The sequence below is a fragment of the Pelecanus crispus genome, chromosome 15 (genome assembly GCF_030463565.1).
Source record: "Pelecanus crispus isolate bPelCri1 chromosome 15, bPelCri1.pri, whole genome shotgun sequence".
Taxonomy (NCBI): Eukaryota; Metazoa; Chordata; class Aves; order Pelecaniformes; family Pelecanidae; genus Pelecanus; species Pelecanus crispus.
The window spans coordinates 7,854,104-7,870,504 of NC_134657.1; the positions used below are offsets into that span (position 1 = coordinate 7,854,104).

The following is a 16,401-nucleotide window of genomic DNA, read 5'->3' on the forward strand; positions in this document are numbered from 1 at the left end:
GTCTGGAGTTTCACCACCGAGGAAGGCGCAGCGGCCGCAGGCACCGGCCCACCGCGGCCTCTGCCCCGCCGCCGCTCGCTCCCACCGGACAGACCCAACCCGGCCCCGTCCACCAGCACCCCCTGGGGCTGGCCCGGACCTCGCGGCCGCGGGGGGGGTAAGGCAGCCGGGCGGCCCGCAGCCGGCGCGGTCCCGACGCCCGTTTTCGCCTCAGAGAGCGGTTTCGCCGGGGGCCCCACCTCCGCCCGCGCTGGCGGCTCGGCCCCGTTCGGCCCCGCGCCGCGGCCGGGACGACACCGATGCGGCGCACGGACCGGCCGGGCTCCCGCCCGCCGCCCCCCGCGGGAGCCGGGCCCACTCACCGCCGCCGCTACCGGAGACTGGGACGAGCAGCGCGGGACAAACGCGCTACTTCCGCCCACCGCAGCCGGCTGATGACGTGACACGCACGCCCGGCGGCGCAGGCGCACGGGAGGCGGCCGGCACGAGCAGGGCCGCGCGGCCTCGAGAAGGCGGCAGCTCCGCGGCCGAGCCCTGCCGGGGCCGGGAAAGCGACAGAACCGGCCAAATTATCGCCAAAACGGCCAAATTATCGCCAGAGTGGCCGCTCCCACGCTGCCGGCAGGAAGATAAGCGCCCGGCGCCCCGGCTCCGCTCAGTTCCAAACCCAGCCCACAGCAAACGAGGAGAAACTCGCCGCGCCTCGGCCCTTAGCACCGTCCTCGTAATTAGGTAAAACAGGGGAATTTTATTAGTATTCGTGTGGACAAGGCATGATTCTAACGGTCGTTTAAACAGGTCACACAACGGCAAGAGAACTGACGCACGACCAAGGAGAATTTACATCAGTTCCGTGGGAGGAGGGCAATTCCTCAGAAGGAAAATTCCTTGAGACTACCCAGGTAGAACTTAACGCGCCATGGGTGAAGCAGTGACTGCAGGTCACAGCGCAGCACACGCCGGGAGAGATCATCGTGCACAGGCTTTATTGCCCGCCCGTCGTCGCAGCTGGGAAATAATGCCACTTCAGGAACGAGACCCGCTGCAAGCAACCCCTTACGTTTGCAAGCCTGCGTTCTTCAGCAAGGCCTCGCCTTATTTCAGGAATTCGCATTTTAAGGAAGACGTGCTGTTTATATGAGAACGTACTTGACAAGCGTAAACCAATTCGCCCAGCTGTAGCTCACAGAGCTTGTCTTGATCAGTGCACGAGTGTTGGGTGCGGCTGTGGGAAACGCCGGCGAAACCCTAGCATTTCAAGAGCGGATTCCAGAAGAAACCAGGCAGTACTGCCGCCGTCACACAGAGCAATCAAAAGGCAGATAGCTGGGGTGTAATCCTGTAGAGAATTCTGAACAGAGAACAATGTGGTCCTTGTTTCCAACAGGAAGAGCAGCAAAGGAGAACTACTGGTGTGACTGGAGGAAGAAAAGGTCTTACAAGTGGACAGTAAAGAAGTTGGTTTGTTTAATCTAATAAAAATGAAGGCCAAGAAGACCACATAAAAAGTACATAAGATCAGCACTGTGAAAACAAACCCCTACCAAAACAGGATTATCATGCTGCCACAGAACAGGTGGGGCTAAACGAGCCACTAATCAGCTTAGACACATTAGAAATTACAAGTTCCAAAATCCCCCCAGCTGTTCACAGACTTTTCCAGCAATAGGAAAGGCTAAAAGCCTGCTAACTTTAAAAATGAAGCTCAATTTTAGTTGATGAAGGGGTTTACATTAGAATGGAGCTAGGTAACCAAAAAGCCACTTATATTTCTGTCTTCCGACAAGAAGAAATGAAATGTTTTCTGACAAATATACTGATATTTTTAAAAGCATGACTACCAGAAAACAACCCCAACAACAGAAAAACCCCAGAGCTCCACCACATAGTCCACAGCTTTTTGTAAAAGTGATAGGAGTACAAAGAAACAAAAACCCACAGACATCACATATACAATGATGAAGAAAACCTGACATTTCCCTCCCACTCAAATCTTCAGGGAATATGCCCCAGGCAACCAGTCATGTACAGGAATGTCACCTGAAGTAAGCATTAGACAAAGCAAGCACACACTATTTAAACAGAAGACAGGCTCCTACAGAGAGACTGCCTTGGGAACACATTTCCGCTCTCTGCAGGAAGAGTTTGCTACAGCTAAAAGAATACAAGAGGAAACGTAAGCATGAGCTTAAATTTTGCAGGAACTCCACTGGTAACGTCCTGTCAGAAATTTTACCATAAAGACCACTTTATCCATTCTTCTAATGCCACGCTACAATCTTTCAGAACAGTGGCAATTACTAAAAATCAGCTCATTTTAATTGTTAATTTAATTTTGTTACCAAAAAGTCCATTTGAATGTTTTTGTAGCTACATGTGCTTTTTTGCCACAACTAATTATTAAGACTTAAGATTTTTTTTTCATTTTTGAAAGTTAACTTTTAATCTTTGATCTACCACAAAACAATTTCCTTAAAAAAGAAAACTTCTTAAAAGCAGTAGAAAGAAAGATTAGCCTCACCTTATGGTTAATATTCCTCCCTTTAGTGACCGCTCTTCCATTTCTGTCACAGATACCACTGAGATTCTTTACATAATCAGAAGTGATAGAAACACTTTGCACACAGGTCAGAATTATAACCCTGAGTTTCTAAAAGGCAGTATTTTGTTGCACTCTTAGAAATAATAATTAAAAAAAAAATCAATTTATTTCCTCGTAACAGAAATATATAATAAAATGCAAGAAATTAAAATATTAAAATGGTTTCTTATAGAAATATAGAGATCCTGCTTCCTTTATCACCAAAATTTTTCAGTGGTTTTTGCCTCTAAGCAACTGCAAATATTTAATTCAACACTCCATTTATACAGTGTATGTATATGTGTGTATACTTGCATTTCAATATTGTCAATACGCAACCAGGATGCAATATTTCCATGATACATTTCAGTAGAAAAATCACTTTTCATTGCTAGCTTTGTAGTCAGAAGTAGCTGCTCATCACTGCTTTGGGGCATGGGCTCATTTCCATAGTTTACTTCAACTAAACGTATACCAAAATAAGTCATTTGTTGGGAGAGGAGGGGGTTCCTTCTTCCAGCTCTACAGCGCACACAAATGATGGAAGATGCAGGCAGCGTAGAGTAACACCAACTAGGAATTTCAGTTATGCACCAATTTCATTCCACCGCAAGCAAGTGGAATACAGTGATGGGTCCATGTTTTCACATTATTTTGATGGGTAGGGAAAAAGAAACTGTTTTCCCACAGACGCTGAAGTCCCTTCTCTAATATAGGCTTGTATGGTATTTGCAGTCAAGGAAAGACAATAAAGCCCACGTTTACCACATTATATGATACTAGGCCCTCTGGTGTATCAGTTTCTCAGTAAATCAAGGCTTACTGGATTCTTTTCTCTCTGCTTCAAGTCCCAGGCTTGACCTGCCATGAACTCAAAGGAACCAAATCGGCATCAACAGTTGAAGAAACAACCACTTTCAGGAAGAGTTCCTTTGAGTTACACTAGGTTGGAAGAATAAATGGCCATATTAATCATACGGTTCCAAGTCCTTGGAAATTAGTGGCTCAGTATCTTCAGCTGTACTTTGTGCGGATTGCGGGGCTGCAGCTGCCAGGCTGTGTATAGTCTCTTGCTGATGCTGCTTTGCCTTGTTATACAGTAGAACTCCAATTGTCACTAGAACAGTCCCAATGGCCGAGAGGCTTGTGATTTTGTTACCAAACACAATAATACTTAGCCAGATTGACAGCGCATGCTTCACAGTACTAGCAACACTGAAAAGGAATATAAAAACACACACAACCATGCTTTAACATAGCAGGACCTCTCTTTGTTTTGCTTTTAAACACCAAGTCAGATTCCACTTTTCCTCCTGAAGCTAATACCATAACCAAATTGCTTGCGTATCAGCACTCGGTATCTTTATACTCATCTTAATTTTAGAGCTAGTACGAGTAAGTGACCTCAGGTTTTTGTTTTCATTGCTTTTAAGTATGCAGTACAGCATTAGCAATTCATTTCTAGCTAACACAGACATCTAGAAAATGCTAACAGACCACTAGCAACATAACTATCATTTGTGAGTCCGCTGCTACTGTTCAGGTAATAATACAGTGTTATAACCTGGAAAGAATCAATATCTAAATCATACCTCATAACAAGTAGTTAAGAAATTTTGTATACATGTAAATACGAACATATGCTTTTACATCCTGTTATGTAGAAAAGACTAACTTCAGAATAAGCATGTGTGTAAGAGTCAATTGTCACAAGACTGTAGCACGGGCACCTGAAAGTCTAAGACAGCAGAAGCTGTAAGAGTTTAGGACCAGGATTACCCCACAGGCGCGGGGGCTATTCATACAAATGACCAATTATTGAATTAGAATTGCGTAACAGCCTAACAAAGCTGACGATAACTGACAACGTAGGTGGAAGCTGTCTTTAGAGAACACATATAATTCAACAAATACAGCTTGACATGCTGGTGTCACGCTTCAGAAAAAAGGAATACAGAGCTGACTGCTCATACTCTGTCCTGCACCGAGATTACGTAGGTATTGCCTTACTGCTGAAGCAAATGGCAGCTTCAACAGTGGATCTAGGGTTTTGGTGAATCTCTTTAGTCTCATTAACCAGCATTAGGAATGGCTGTTAAACCTGAATACAATACCACTCCTAGTAAATGTGAGCACTTGTTCTATAAGCTCAACAGCATGGGTCAAATGCTGCTCTCCTCACACAGTGCGGGAGAAAACCACAAAGTTTTGGTGATCTAGACGTGAAAAGTTTTCTTCTCAATTTGATGCATTTACACATCTACATTATTTATGTCTTTGCACAATACCTTTACTACCTAGTTCTCAAGCAGAAACGCTGAGCAAGAAAAAAAGAAAATAGTGTTCTTGACATGAAAATACAGTTTTACCTGAAAGTCACAGGAGAAATTTTTCCCATCAAGGCATAGGCTGTAACACTTTGTAGGTGGAACAAGACTCCATCTATTAAGAGAAGTATGACGACATCTTGGTTGTAGCTGAAGCTCCTCCCACTTTTCCCAATCACAGGCACATCCTAAACAACAAAAAAAGAGGACTTGAAGAGCGTATAAGCAAATCTAAAAGTGATTTGCCACCCAACTCATTCTTATTATAAGCAGATATAGTTTCACATTTAAACTTCAGCAAAACAAAACCTAAAATATACAGGACATTTAGATCCTACAATTTTTCCCCCCAAAAGAATGTATTAGAAAAACAGCTCTCATCTGACTGAACTTTCCAGTGTGTTCAGCCTGCGAGATATTTTCTTTTCTGAACACTGATGCATGGCAATGAAATGCCAGAATATAAAGAATATATATTTAACCTGATACATCACACTTACTTCAGCCCAATTTTGCTTTCAGACAGTTAATATTCCTGCATCCCATGTGAGTATTGGCAAAAAGTCAACAAAAATTTAAGATTTGGTTTTCAAGTCTTTATCTAAAACTTTAAATGCATTTAGACAAAAACATGATTTGATCGCAAAAATCCTGAAATCAACTCAGGCTTTCTGGGTCACTTGTCAACTCATGTCTATATTAAATTATTTCTTTGAAAAATTTCTCTTTACCTCCCCCCAGTCTCTTCCAAACATAAGATGAAATGCATTTCAGGGTGATTTAAAAAAAAACTGGGAAGAATGAAAAGATTAACCTTAGTTGCACATTCTGCTCACAAGTCAAAAAGAAAACGTAAATCACTGTTAGTGAATTCAAATTACCATGAAAAATATCCAAGCTGGAATAAGCATAACCACTGCAGCAGCACTTGTATAGAACTGAAGCTCTGGGGCTCTACAAAGGAGAAAAAACAATCATTAAAATGATTAAAAGCTTCCTCTTCCTTAGAGCTGAAGAAAGCTGCATCATTATTGTATTTACAGATATCAAAAAGTAATAAAAGCCATCTACCAAGCTCTGGGGACAACAAATTCAGCAATCTCCTGCAAAGATAGCGTTTTGCTTTTTGTGTTGTCCGAGATAGACGGAAGATAAAAGGTACGAGTTTTCAAGACCAAAACTAGCATTTTATCTTGTGGTAAAATACATACATATAGCTATACATATATATACAGGTATACTTTACCACAAGATTTTGCTCCTGGCTCGTGTTTTGCAGTTACAACATCGAGTGAGTTCTGCACGCCTAATAACATTAAGGGATGTTTTACGATTGCAGAATAAGGACTTATTTCTGCATACGCTGAGAGTTTTAGCCGATTATGAGACTCTGACCGACTGCAGTGGGATCTGAGCACACAGGAGTTTTCTTTCCCTGATAAAATTATTTAGGTTAGAGCTGTCTGTGAACCATCAGAGAACAAAATATCTTGGTGCAATATAATCACATAGTTTCCTTATGTAGCCCAAAGTCCATCTATAATCAAACCTGAAATATTTTTAATACTTACGAAAATCTGTATTTATCTCCACTGAGTAGTTTCTTGGAAAAGACATTTTGCAAACTGGAAAAAGAAAAAAAACAAACCACAACACCATTTATCTGTATTTTACTTATGACAAATAAATCAATCCATGAGAAAGACAGTTGTTTCCCTTCGATGGGTAGATACCTTTTCTAAACATTTCACATTCTACACATTATGGAACTACAGAAAGGAGTTTAGTTTAACTCCTTCAGACTAACAGAGTTGTACTATTTTTTAATCTCATGAATGCTAGCAGATATGATAGAGAAACAACTACAGGCAACAATTTTCTTCAATGTACCAATAAATAAAATTCTTTTATTCCACATATGCAACTACCGTTATGCCTTACCAGTCCATGATATTAGTAGATAAAGCTGCCGAGAAACCCAGAATGTTGAAACTGATTTCAGTAGCTGTACACAGAGCTAGCCCACCCATAACAGGAATGAGAGAGAGATTAACCAGCAATCCTGCAAATGAAAAGAAAAATTTACATCTGAGTTTAATTACTGTACTTCCAATCACATGTATCAGATAATACAGTTTTTGAAAGTTTAACTTCCACCTTCACTTCTTTAGTTGAAAGAAAGAGCAACTTATTTGAATGGATTTTGAGGTACGAGATCTCAGCCAATAGCAGGGTGCTCTTGAAAACACCACAGACATATACTCATTGATAAAAGTATCTCCCTTGGAGAAGGAAAATGGACTGACGACTGTCTTCGTTTCATCTTTCTCACCAAATGACAGAAGAAAATGACACTCTTCCCCGTTTACTCTGAGATTGAATTACTCTTCTTCCTCTGGCTTATTTCAGCCTTTTGCCATTTTGCATGACAAAGCAATCTACACATGGCTTCTGTATTACTCCTATGACTTACAGCTGGTAACAAGTAAAATCCTTCAAGCAAATAGCATGCAATTGCAAGTGGAATCACAAAGAAATTATATTGTGGACTGGAAGAAATTCTATTGTTGTAACCAGTTGTTTGGGGTTTTGTTGTTTTGGGTTTGTTGTTTTTTTTAAAATCACAGAGTGAACACAGTGAAGAAATTCAAGAATTTTAAATTCTGAGCAGCAAGCTGTCCTTATAAGGAGGAACACACTGAACTTCAGTTACTTAAGGCTGCAATAATATTTTCTTGACAGAAAAATAACTTCAGAGCTACAATGCCCTTACACAGCTGCATTAAAATAAATCCTTTTTTACTTTATATATACTCTACTTATTGCATTCAAACAGAATGATTCTTCCAGCTGCTTTTACTGTATTTCAGTGGAATCACCTCATCCATGGCCAACTAAGTGACAGTACTATTTAAAAAAAAAAAAAAATATATATTGGGGGGGGAGAAATCACATTTCAACACTGAAGTACTTACCAGTGTATTCTCCTAATATCATCCGAGACATGATAACAGTAAAAATAGGTGCAGAGCTTTTAACAGTTTCTGCAAATGAAACTGCCACGTTTTTCAAGCTGACAAGACCCAAGACTACTGTTGCAAATCTGTAATAGAAGAACACATGAAATTAAACAGAAAATAAAATAATGCTTTAAAAGCTACCCCTAGACATCTAGCATAAAAAAGAATTGCATTATAATTTCTCTAGGTTTATAAATTTGAGCTGCAGTAACTAAGAATAGGGACAGGTGTAGGTGGCAATGAAGTTATCAATTCACAGTAGCGTGATGGAACTGCAGTAACTGATCGGTTGCACACCTTTACTCCACAGCACCTGCAAGGTGCATTGTGTCACATCTGTTTCTTTCTGCTTTGGCTTAAACATTGTTATTTATTTAGCACAAATGAAGGCACCCTGGGGCAACTGTGCCATTTCTATGGAGGTACAGTGGACTTCCAAAAAACATCAAAGTTTACTTCTTAATGCACTCTAACCAAGCTTCAGATGACTGTTTTAAGCTAAAGTTTTTAATAGGCTCAGTTGACAAAGTTAGTACAATCCCGCTGATAAACAGTAATTCACCAAGGAAATGTTATCATTTGCAGTTATCCATCTTTAGTGTAAATTAGATACACTACATATTTACCATACTTTAAACCATGAAATTAAACAACAGGGTGGCAGAGTTATTACAATAAAGCTACTCTGAATTAATCTGAATCCTGTTATCTTTATCACTTCTGCAGCGTAGGGGAAACCAAATCATATATTCTTATTCTCTCCTTGACCACAAACTGATACTAATCCAGCACACAACAAATACTTTTTAAAAGATAAATGTTAATAGCCTGTATCACTTTTGAGGCAAATTGCTGGCAAAGGTGAGGGAACAAAGCAACATGATAAATACTAGAACACTAAACAAGCATCAGCCTCAAAAGAGAACAGGAAGTATAAATGGAGAGAGAAGTATGTCCTGAAAGAAGCTAAATGTGATGGGAAGCCAAGTTAGCCAAAAAACTGACATCTGGAAAAAGGAGCATAGCATTTAGCAATAGGAACTAAAAATAAAATTATCCTGTGGGTTTTTTTTGGGGGAAAGGTGAATACTCCAAACACTTTGCAATCAAGAATGAAAAGGAAGAGAGCCATGAAAATCCAGCTTCCGTTCAGAAGAACGCAACGAAGCAACCAGATAGATCTCTAGGAAGTATTTAACCATTTACCTCATTAATCTAACCATTTACCTCATTAATCCAACAAACAGCATTATCATGATGAAATTGGGTGGATAAGAGATGCGTGTTTTGTGTTGATACAAGCAACATGGAACAAACATTTTTATACAGCCAATGAAGGTGGTTGAAAGCATTTGAACAGCACCTAAAGAAAGATGAGAGGAAAAAAATAAAATCAGAAGATGATGGGAACATGACGAACCAAGCAACATAAGAAAATTTCTTAGACAAACTTATGTGTAGTACTTTTAGCAGTTAAGAGACATGGCAATTACTGTCTAGATTTTATGAATTCTCACAAAAGCCCTTTACATCTACATCTACCAGCAAGGCAGCAGAATAGAATAAAACAAAGGTGGCATACACCTATAAAATCTGGCTCACAGATGAAATGCCCTTTGTTTCTGCCTTAAAAAAAAAAAAGGAACAAGCAGCCCATTAGATAATAGAGGTCACACAAAGGCAACTTTTGCACTTCTACAGACAAACAAGATTAACAGCTCTGAACACTATCAACAACTGACTCAACTTTTTTTTTTTTAAAAAAACCCACACTACCCTCCAACACAGAGAACAAAAAATTACATTTTTCTTTCCAGCTCTTCGTTCTCAAATACCATCTTACAGCTCCTCTGTGAGCAAAGTTTTGTACCATCCTTCAGCACGTGGAGGAAAGGACAGTGTCAGAAGCCTCTTTACAGGCCGAGAGCACAACTCGTGAGGTCCCAGCCCCATGATCCACCCCCACATCTCCTAACTAGGTCTTTGTCACTTCAGTTGAACCATTTTGTCCCTCAACCTTTATATAGGAGGATCTGGTATTGTCAAATATCCTACTGGAATTAAAGTGTAAAAGAAAGGTAGGGTTACCTAGCATGCTGGGCTCTCCTTCCAGTAATGAAAGAATGTATTTGTTAAGAAAAAGAGTGCAAAAGCTGAAGAAAAACCACAAAGTGAGGTAGATGAGAGCATGAGAATTCCAGATGCCCAAGTCCGACTCAATGACTGTAGTCTCTGTGATAGTTATTTTCAGAACGTTCTCCTCTGGTACACTATCACTCCTAGCAATTACAAATTTTTCACTCCTGTTAGCAAAGAGCAAACCCAAATGAAACAGTGATTTTCCCTTTGGCTTTTCTTCAAGGGGGGGAGTATTAGGTTCCTCCGGTGTCTGAGCACTTGTCACAGTCGACATGCTGACATTAAGAAATTAATGTTTGTCCTTAATACAAACCAACATTGACTTAGCACAGAACAGCACTTCGACGGAACAAAAATATCATGCGATTAGTCTTTCATATCCCATGGCCTGAAAAAGCGTACTTGGTCCTCCAAATAACATCTTGCATAAAAATGAACTTCACATGCTTCTTCATGTAGTCTATTGCAGTTTTTCTGCCTAAGAATGGAAAAAAAAAAGAAAAAGAAGGAAAAAAGCATGTAGCTCTGAACACAAAGACATTTTAAATCCCTAACGCAGCAAAGATACCACATTTCACCTGCAGTTTATGAAAGATAAAAAGACTTCTGCAGTTTGTCTTTCAAACTGGATTTTGCACTCCTAATATCATGATACCAAGATTAAGCACTAAGAACTTATCGAAGGGAGATTTTTTTTTTATTATCCTAAAATAGCACGCACACACACACAAAAGACTTCATGCATTTTTAAGTTCTTTCTCTTCTAAAGCACGTCAACACAACCTTTTCCATTATAATTAACTCCTCTTCAAGATTCTACAGTTTCTTTGATCTCAGCCTGAGGTCTCCTTATAACCACTCACCAGAAAAATCTTCACAACCCAGAAAATCTGGGCAGGAGCCTGTAGCCTTAGTACTAATTAACCTGTTATCATCTCGAGTCAAAGTGAGCAATCTATAATCAAGGACTATGACTTCCAGTAATCACAAACACAGTTATCCTGGTAACTATGAGATCTAGGTGAACAACGTAGGAAAATATGTCCAAGAGCTTTCCAAACAGACTTGTTCTCTATTTAATTACTTGTAAATAATGCAACATGACTTATTTTGCCACTGCAGTACTGTTATAGCTTGCAATTCACTATTAGTACTTGCAATAATCTTAAAAGTCTTTTTAAAAGATCTGACAGAAAAAGGCATTAAATTGTTTGCAACTAGAGCTTTCTCCTTTTACAAGTTACATGAAATGTGGCAAGTTACAGTAGAGGAGTACAGAGAATAGCAAAAACACGCTGTGACCTTTATTCTTCTCATGCCACGTAATGTTAGCACCACAACGCTAACAGATTCAAAGTCTGTATCAAGAAAGAAATTGCACCTGAGCAGGTTATCTGCAATGTTAAAACACACTATCTGATTTATTGCTATCTATTTTGCAGTCTGTGTTTTACAAGTGGAAAAAAAAAAAGGATTAAACAGATGAGAATGAGATAATGGACGAGACCTCCTTTGCTCCTCAACAAACAAACAACAGGGGAAATTAAATTGGAAATACTTTTCTCCAGAAGGACATGTGCTAGACAGACAAGATGGTGGACCTTACACAGTTAAAAAGTAATTCTTCGCAGGGAAGTCAATCACTGGACATTTTGGAAAACCTGTCTGAAATGAGATCGTAAGACTACAGTGCATCAAACAATGGCAGCACAAGAAATAATCAATGGCAAGCAAAAATACAAGAGATGTAACAAGAGCTACTGCACCCGCCCCGATTTTGTTAGCATGTGAACAGGTGAATAGGAGACTATTTTCTTTATGCCTTTCTCATGTCCAGTGTGGCATCTCAAAATAAATCCTAAAGAGGTACTAAAGAGTTAATATATCCTGTCAGTTCCCATATCCTAAGCAGCAGCTACTTTACACTGAAATTTTCCACTCCTCTTGTTCTCTATTTCTGTTCTTACAGCCACGCAGAGAAGGTTTCCATCCCTATCCCCTTATCTCTTTCCATTTTACCAGGAAATCATGCTAGCAGCACACTGGGGTACAAGAGCCTCCGACACACTCGCGTTAAACCACGTACTTGTGTTAACCCCGTTTAAGACAAAACTAGCCAATTTGAAGGAAGATATGTATTCCTTAAGAGAACCTGTTAAGAAAAATGGATTCTTAAGACGACTCCTTTTTCAGGTCTTAAAAAAAACCCAACCCTTCTACATTCAAAACAGTTAGTTATCACAACTTTGTTAATACTTCTTCTACTATTCATTAAAACCAAAAGCGATTAAGCACAACGAAACTCCCACCCTCAGCAGCACCGCGGTATCATCTTTGATATCACTGATTCCACACATGGCAAGAAGCAGAACAGCAAATAAGAACAAAATATCTCCCCTAAATTACTGACCTGCTGTCTTAAATCAACTGGAAAGCCTTAAATGGGCTGAAAGAGTTCTCCATCTGGAACTAATTCAGTCTTCCTCCCTTAAGGCCAACCCACAGCTAATGTTTACCAATAGATGAAAACGTGGCAGTGGTTGGTAGCCTGTTTCTCTTGGATTACACACAAACGTTCAATCTTCCAGCTCACAAGAATAAATAGCATGCAGCGCATTTTACACTCTTCCTCGTATCTTCTCCAACTTTGAACTACGTTGGCAATAAAAATGTTGTATTAAAGGTGGAAAAAAATACGAAGTATAAGCTTTGAGAGTCTCAAACAAATTCTGACTTAGAAAAAGCAGCTAATTACCAATTCAACGACTCCCCAATTTCTTAGGCTTTAAGACATCGTAAGAGTACCTGCATTCGAACTCCTTTTCCCTTTCTACTCAGAGCACTTCCAAATTTAAGCAGAAATGCTTTCATTTCAAACTTAAAACAGGAGCAAAGAAAAACCTTTTCTCAGAAGACTTTTAAGACTGAAGAAAATAAATGAAGACATTATCTGCTTCTGCTGTTAAGCATCTGGTTTTAATAAAAAAATATTACTCTGCCCTCAGTTTTTAACAGAGTAGTCACACTTGGTTCGATTACTAAATCGCTTACACTATTTTCTATTGTGTGCAAGTGGCCTCCATGGGAATAAATCTCGTTTTGCTGCCAGGCAGCTTGCAGGAATATATAGAAATGACAGCTATCTGTACAGTGCTTTTGTGGAAAAGGTGTCACAGTTAACAAACATTTTGAATTAGCACCAGCGCACAGCTTCTGAAAAAAACCAGCACCCCCTTCGCTCACTCCAACTACAACAAATGCTTTTATGGACACGCGATAGATCAAAACAGGGAAACTGTTCCCCCCTGGAATTTAAGGCTGCAGGGAAAAGGTCACTCTTAATCCACACCAGGAGTAGTATGGATTAAGAGTAGATGATGCGTACAGGTCATCTACACTTAATTCACACCAGTACGGTTTAACCTCATCGCTGTAAAAGCGGTATGTCTACATGGATTGTTTTCTACAGGTGTCAGAAGACAAGAAACACTAAGTTTTGCAAATAATAAAATGCAGAAGCAACACAAGTTAACAAGAACACACACCCCACATCTTTGCTTTAGTTCTTTCATAAGTTATTATGAATATATTTCTCTAATATATTCTTTCATAAAAAATATTTTCCAAAGAAACTATAACGTTCCACACTGAAGTTCCACACTGAAGTCAAGTGAATAAAAGAGAGGAAAAGAAACAAGAAATAGGCCTCATGTAAAGTTTTACAGCAGCACAATTTTCTAACACAATTTAAAAGCGAGACGGATCAGGTTTCCTTCTCTGGCGCAGGGGAGGTCTGTGTCACACCCCCCTCCCTTCAGGGGATACGAGGGGTGAAGCAGCTAGTGAAAATCCAGTTGCAAGCGCGCAGCAAGGTTGGAGCAGGGCCCTGACACATTCCCCACACCTGGCCCTCACTGAGGTTCTCGGCTGCAGACTGGGTAAGAGCAGCCGGCCGAGCTGTCTTCACCCACCGCGAACACCAGCCAGTCATCGTCTTCAAAAGTAAGCATAAAGTGAGAAAATTAAGAGTTCTTACAGAGCCATATTTGATTAAAAACCAAACCAAATGGCAAGAGATAAAGCCAACTCAGATATTAAATCGTTGATGAGATTATCGCTGACACGTGTCAACAATCCGCATAACAGCATTCACTTAAACTTTCTTTTCATGAGAAACTGCAGTTTTAACCCTAATTTTTAAGAAATTGTCAAAAATAAAAAAAGCCAACAATACAGCCAGAGTTCAGTATAACCAGAGTCTTTCCCTAGAACTGAAAGAATAAAATTATTTAAAGATAACACATACAGCAACAAGAGACAAGGGAGTCACATGAAAGAGGAAATATAGTGTCTTTTAAAAATTACATATGTTATACCAAGACACGATTTATCTTGAAAATAAAGCATAGCATTTCCAGCACTACAGATTCTGTGTTTTTTAACTATCTATTGCAACCTTGGTTATGCACAGAGTCCTTCATGATTCTTCCACAGAGCGTACTGAATATTTTTTATGATTGAAATCTATTCATTAGCAAGCATCTTATCAGGTACACTCCAACAAATTCAATACAAAATTCTTCTGTGATGCAGCTCACCCCAAAACTGCTACCTTTTGGTCAGAAGCTCACATTATTTCTTAAAGAGCTAAGCAGATTCTGACAATCACCACTACGCGGATGGCACCAACAGTTTATTATTGCATTCGTTTGTCTAAGACTGAAGTGCTCTGGACTTTGGAACGACCGCCATCTAACAGCGAAGGCAAAAAGCCACCGCTACAGCTTTTCTGACCACTTGTTAGTCCCTATATATAAAGGCAGATACTTTCTTTTGGCGACATCCACAAAGAACTCTATATAGTCAGCTTTACACCTCGCACAAAAAAATAAAAGCTCAAAAATGTTGCAACTGTTAACTAAGGCTAATCTGACAGTGAAAAACCAGAGGCTTGGCGCGCGTATCTCTTAGCCTACTATCATGCAACACAGGTGACCCAAACATCGCTTCCAATGCAAGGAACGCGCAGAACTCAGCATCCCAGGCAAGCTGTAAACACTAACGCTGCTTCACTAAACGATCAGAGCATCCAAGATGCTTATAAACACAGACCGCAAATACAATCACAAAACTATTAACATCTCCCAGACGGAGAAGATGCTAAAAGACTGGAATAGCTTGGTACTTTCTTGCACTTCAGCTCTTTTTCTAGTCGCCTAAAGTCTTCCCTCCTCTCCCTCGGAACCAGCTACCACGCAGGCAAATCCCGCAGGTGTTTTCGCAGCCCCCCAGCATCTGGGAGCTGAGCGAGCGTGCCAAGCACAGAGGAGCGGCAGGAGCGCTGCCTTCCCCGGCGAGACTCAGAGACCTTCCCGGGAGCCCTGCGGTACCGCGTCCTCTGTGACCCGGCTTTCCGGCTCAAGGACTTTTCGGGGAGCACCACCGCCGCGGCGAGGCGAGGCGCGGCGGGAGGAGGCCAGGGCATCCCCCTCCCCGGGGCACGCCGCGGCGGGGCCAGCCCCGGGCGCTACGCGCCTTCAGGCAGCGGGGCTGCGGACCTTCCTCTCCATCAGCACCGCCCGGCCGCTGGTCTTCCCTCCCGGGAGCCGCTCAGCGCAGCACGGCCAGCACCCGCGGCTCCCGAGCTGCCAAAGCCGAGGCGCTCCCGGGACTCCCCGGGCTGCGGCCCTCAGGGCGGCGGCCGTACCCGCCCCCGCAGCGGAGCGGAGCGGATCAGCCGCCCGGGGCCGCCGCCGCCGCCTCGGCCGGGGGAGGCGGGACCACGCCGCGCACCGCCCCCGCCGGCCGAGCGGCCGCTGCTCGGAGCGGCTGTGGGGGCCGGGCGCCTTCCCTCCGCCCGCGGGAGCCGGCGACAGCCCCGGGGCGGGCGGAGCGGCCTGGCCCGCGGCGGCCCTGCCCCGGGGCCGGAGCTGCCTCGGCGGAGAGGGGGCTGGGCCCGCGCCGCTTTGTCACAGCAGCCGTTTGCTTCCCTGTCACCGCGGGCGGACAACGGGAGGTCACTTTAGCAAAAAAAAAAAAGGGGGAGGGGGAGAAAAACAAGGGAAAAGGGGATTACAGGGGACGCAGCTCCGGGGAACAGCCGGCCTAAGCCCCGCCAGGCGTTTCGCTCGAGGCCGGCGCCGCCATGGCGCCACCACCGGGCCGCCCCCCTCTGTCGCAGCGCCTGACACGGCCCCTGCGCCCGGGGAGAGGAGCGGCCGCTCGGCGGGGCGCGGGGGAGCCGCCGGGGGGAAGGGGAAGGCGCAGGCCGCAAGTGCGGGGGGGCGGGTGGGAGGCAGCGCCGTGGCCCCACCGCCCTCCGGCGGCGCTTCCC

At 42.4% G+C, this 16,401-nt stretch overlaps 1 protein-coding gene across 3 annotated transcripts; it reads right to left on the bottom strand.

Annotated features, from left to right (window-relative positions):
- Positions 1-1,157: 1,157 nt before the first annotated feature.
- On the bottom strand, positions 1,158-16,168 carry SLC35E2B (solute carrier family 35 member E2B). 3 transcript variants are annotated; one of them, XM_075721765.1, is made up of 9 exons: positions 16,144-16,168; positions 10,017-10,545; positions 9,156-9,291; positions 7,884-8,011; positions 6,850-6,970; positions 6,480-6,533; positions 5,790-5,862; positions 4,951-5,096; positions 1,158-3,796 (listed from the first exon to the last, which is right to left on the bottom strand). In XM_075721765.1, exons 2-9 carry the CDS (start codon positions 10,339-10,341, stop codon positions 3,550-3,552), a joined length of 1,230 nt encoding a protein of 409 aa, XP_075577880.1. In that variant the 5' UTR covers positions 10,342-10,545; positions 16,144-16,168; the 3' UTR covers positions 1,158-3,549. The 3 variants fall into 3 exon arrangements, with proteins under 3 accessions (XP_075577880.1, XP_075577878.1, XP_009483937.1); XM_075721763.1 differs by lacking the exon at positions 16,144-16,168 and adding an exon at positions 15,253-15,268; XM_009485662.2 differs by lacking the exon at positions 16,144-16,168 and adding an exon at positions 12,478-13,152.
- Between the last annotated feature and the right edge of the window lie 233 nt (positions 16,169-16,401).

Excerpts from the sequence above, each read along its gene's own strand:
- SLC35E2B (XM_075721765.1), bottom strand. The coding sequence starts at position 10,341 with ATGTCGACTGTGACAAGTGCTCAGACACCGGAGGAACCTAATACTCCC. Across the intron at positions 8,012-9,155 it reads CTGTTTGTTGGATTAATGAG|ATTTGCAACAGTAGTCTTGG; the intron begins GTAAATGGTTAG and ends CTTCTATTACAG. Across the intron at positions 5,863-6,479 it reads GGAGATAAATACAGATTTTC|AGCCCCAGAGCTTCAGTTCT; the intron begins GTAAGTATTAAA and ends TCTCCTTTGTAG.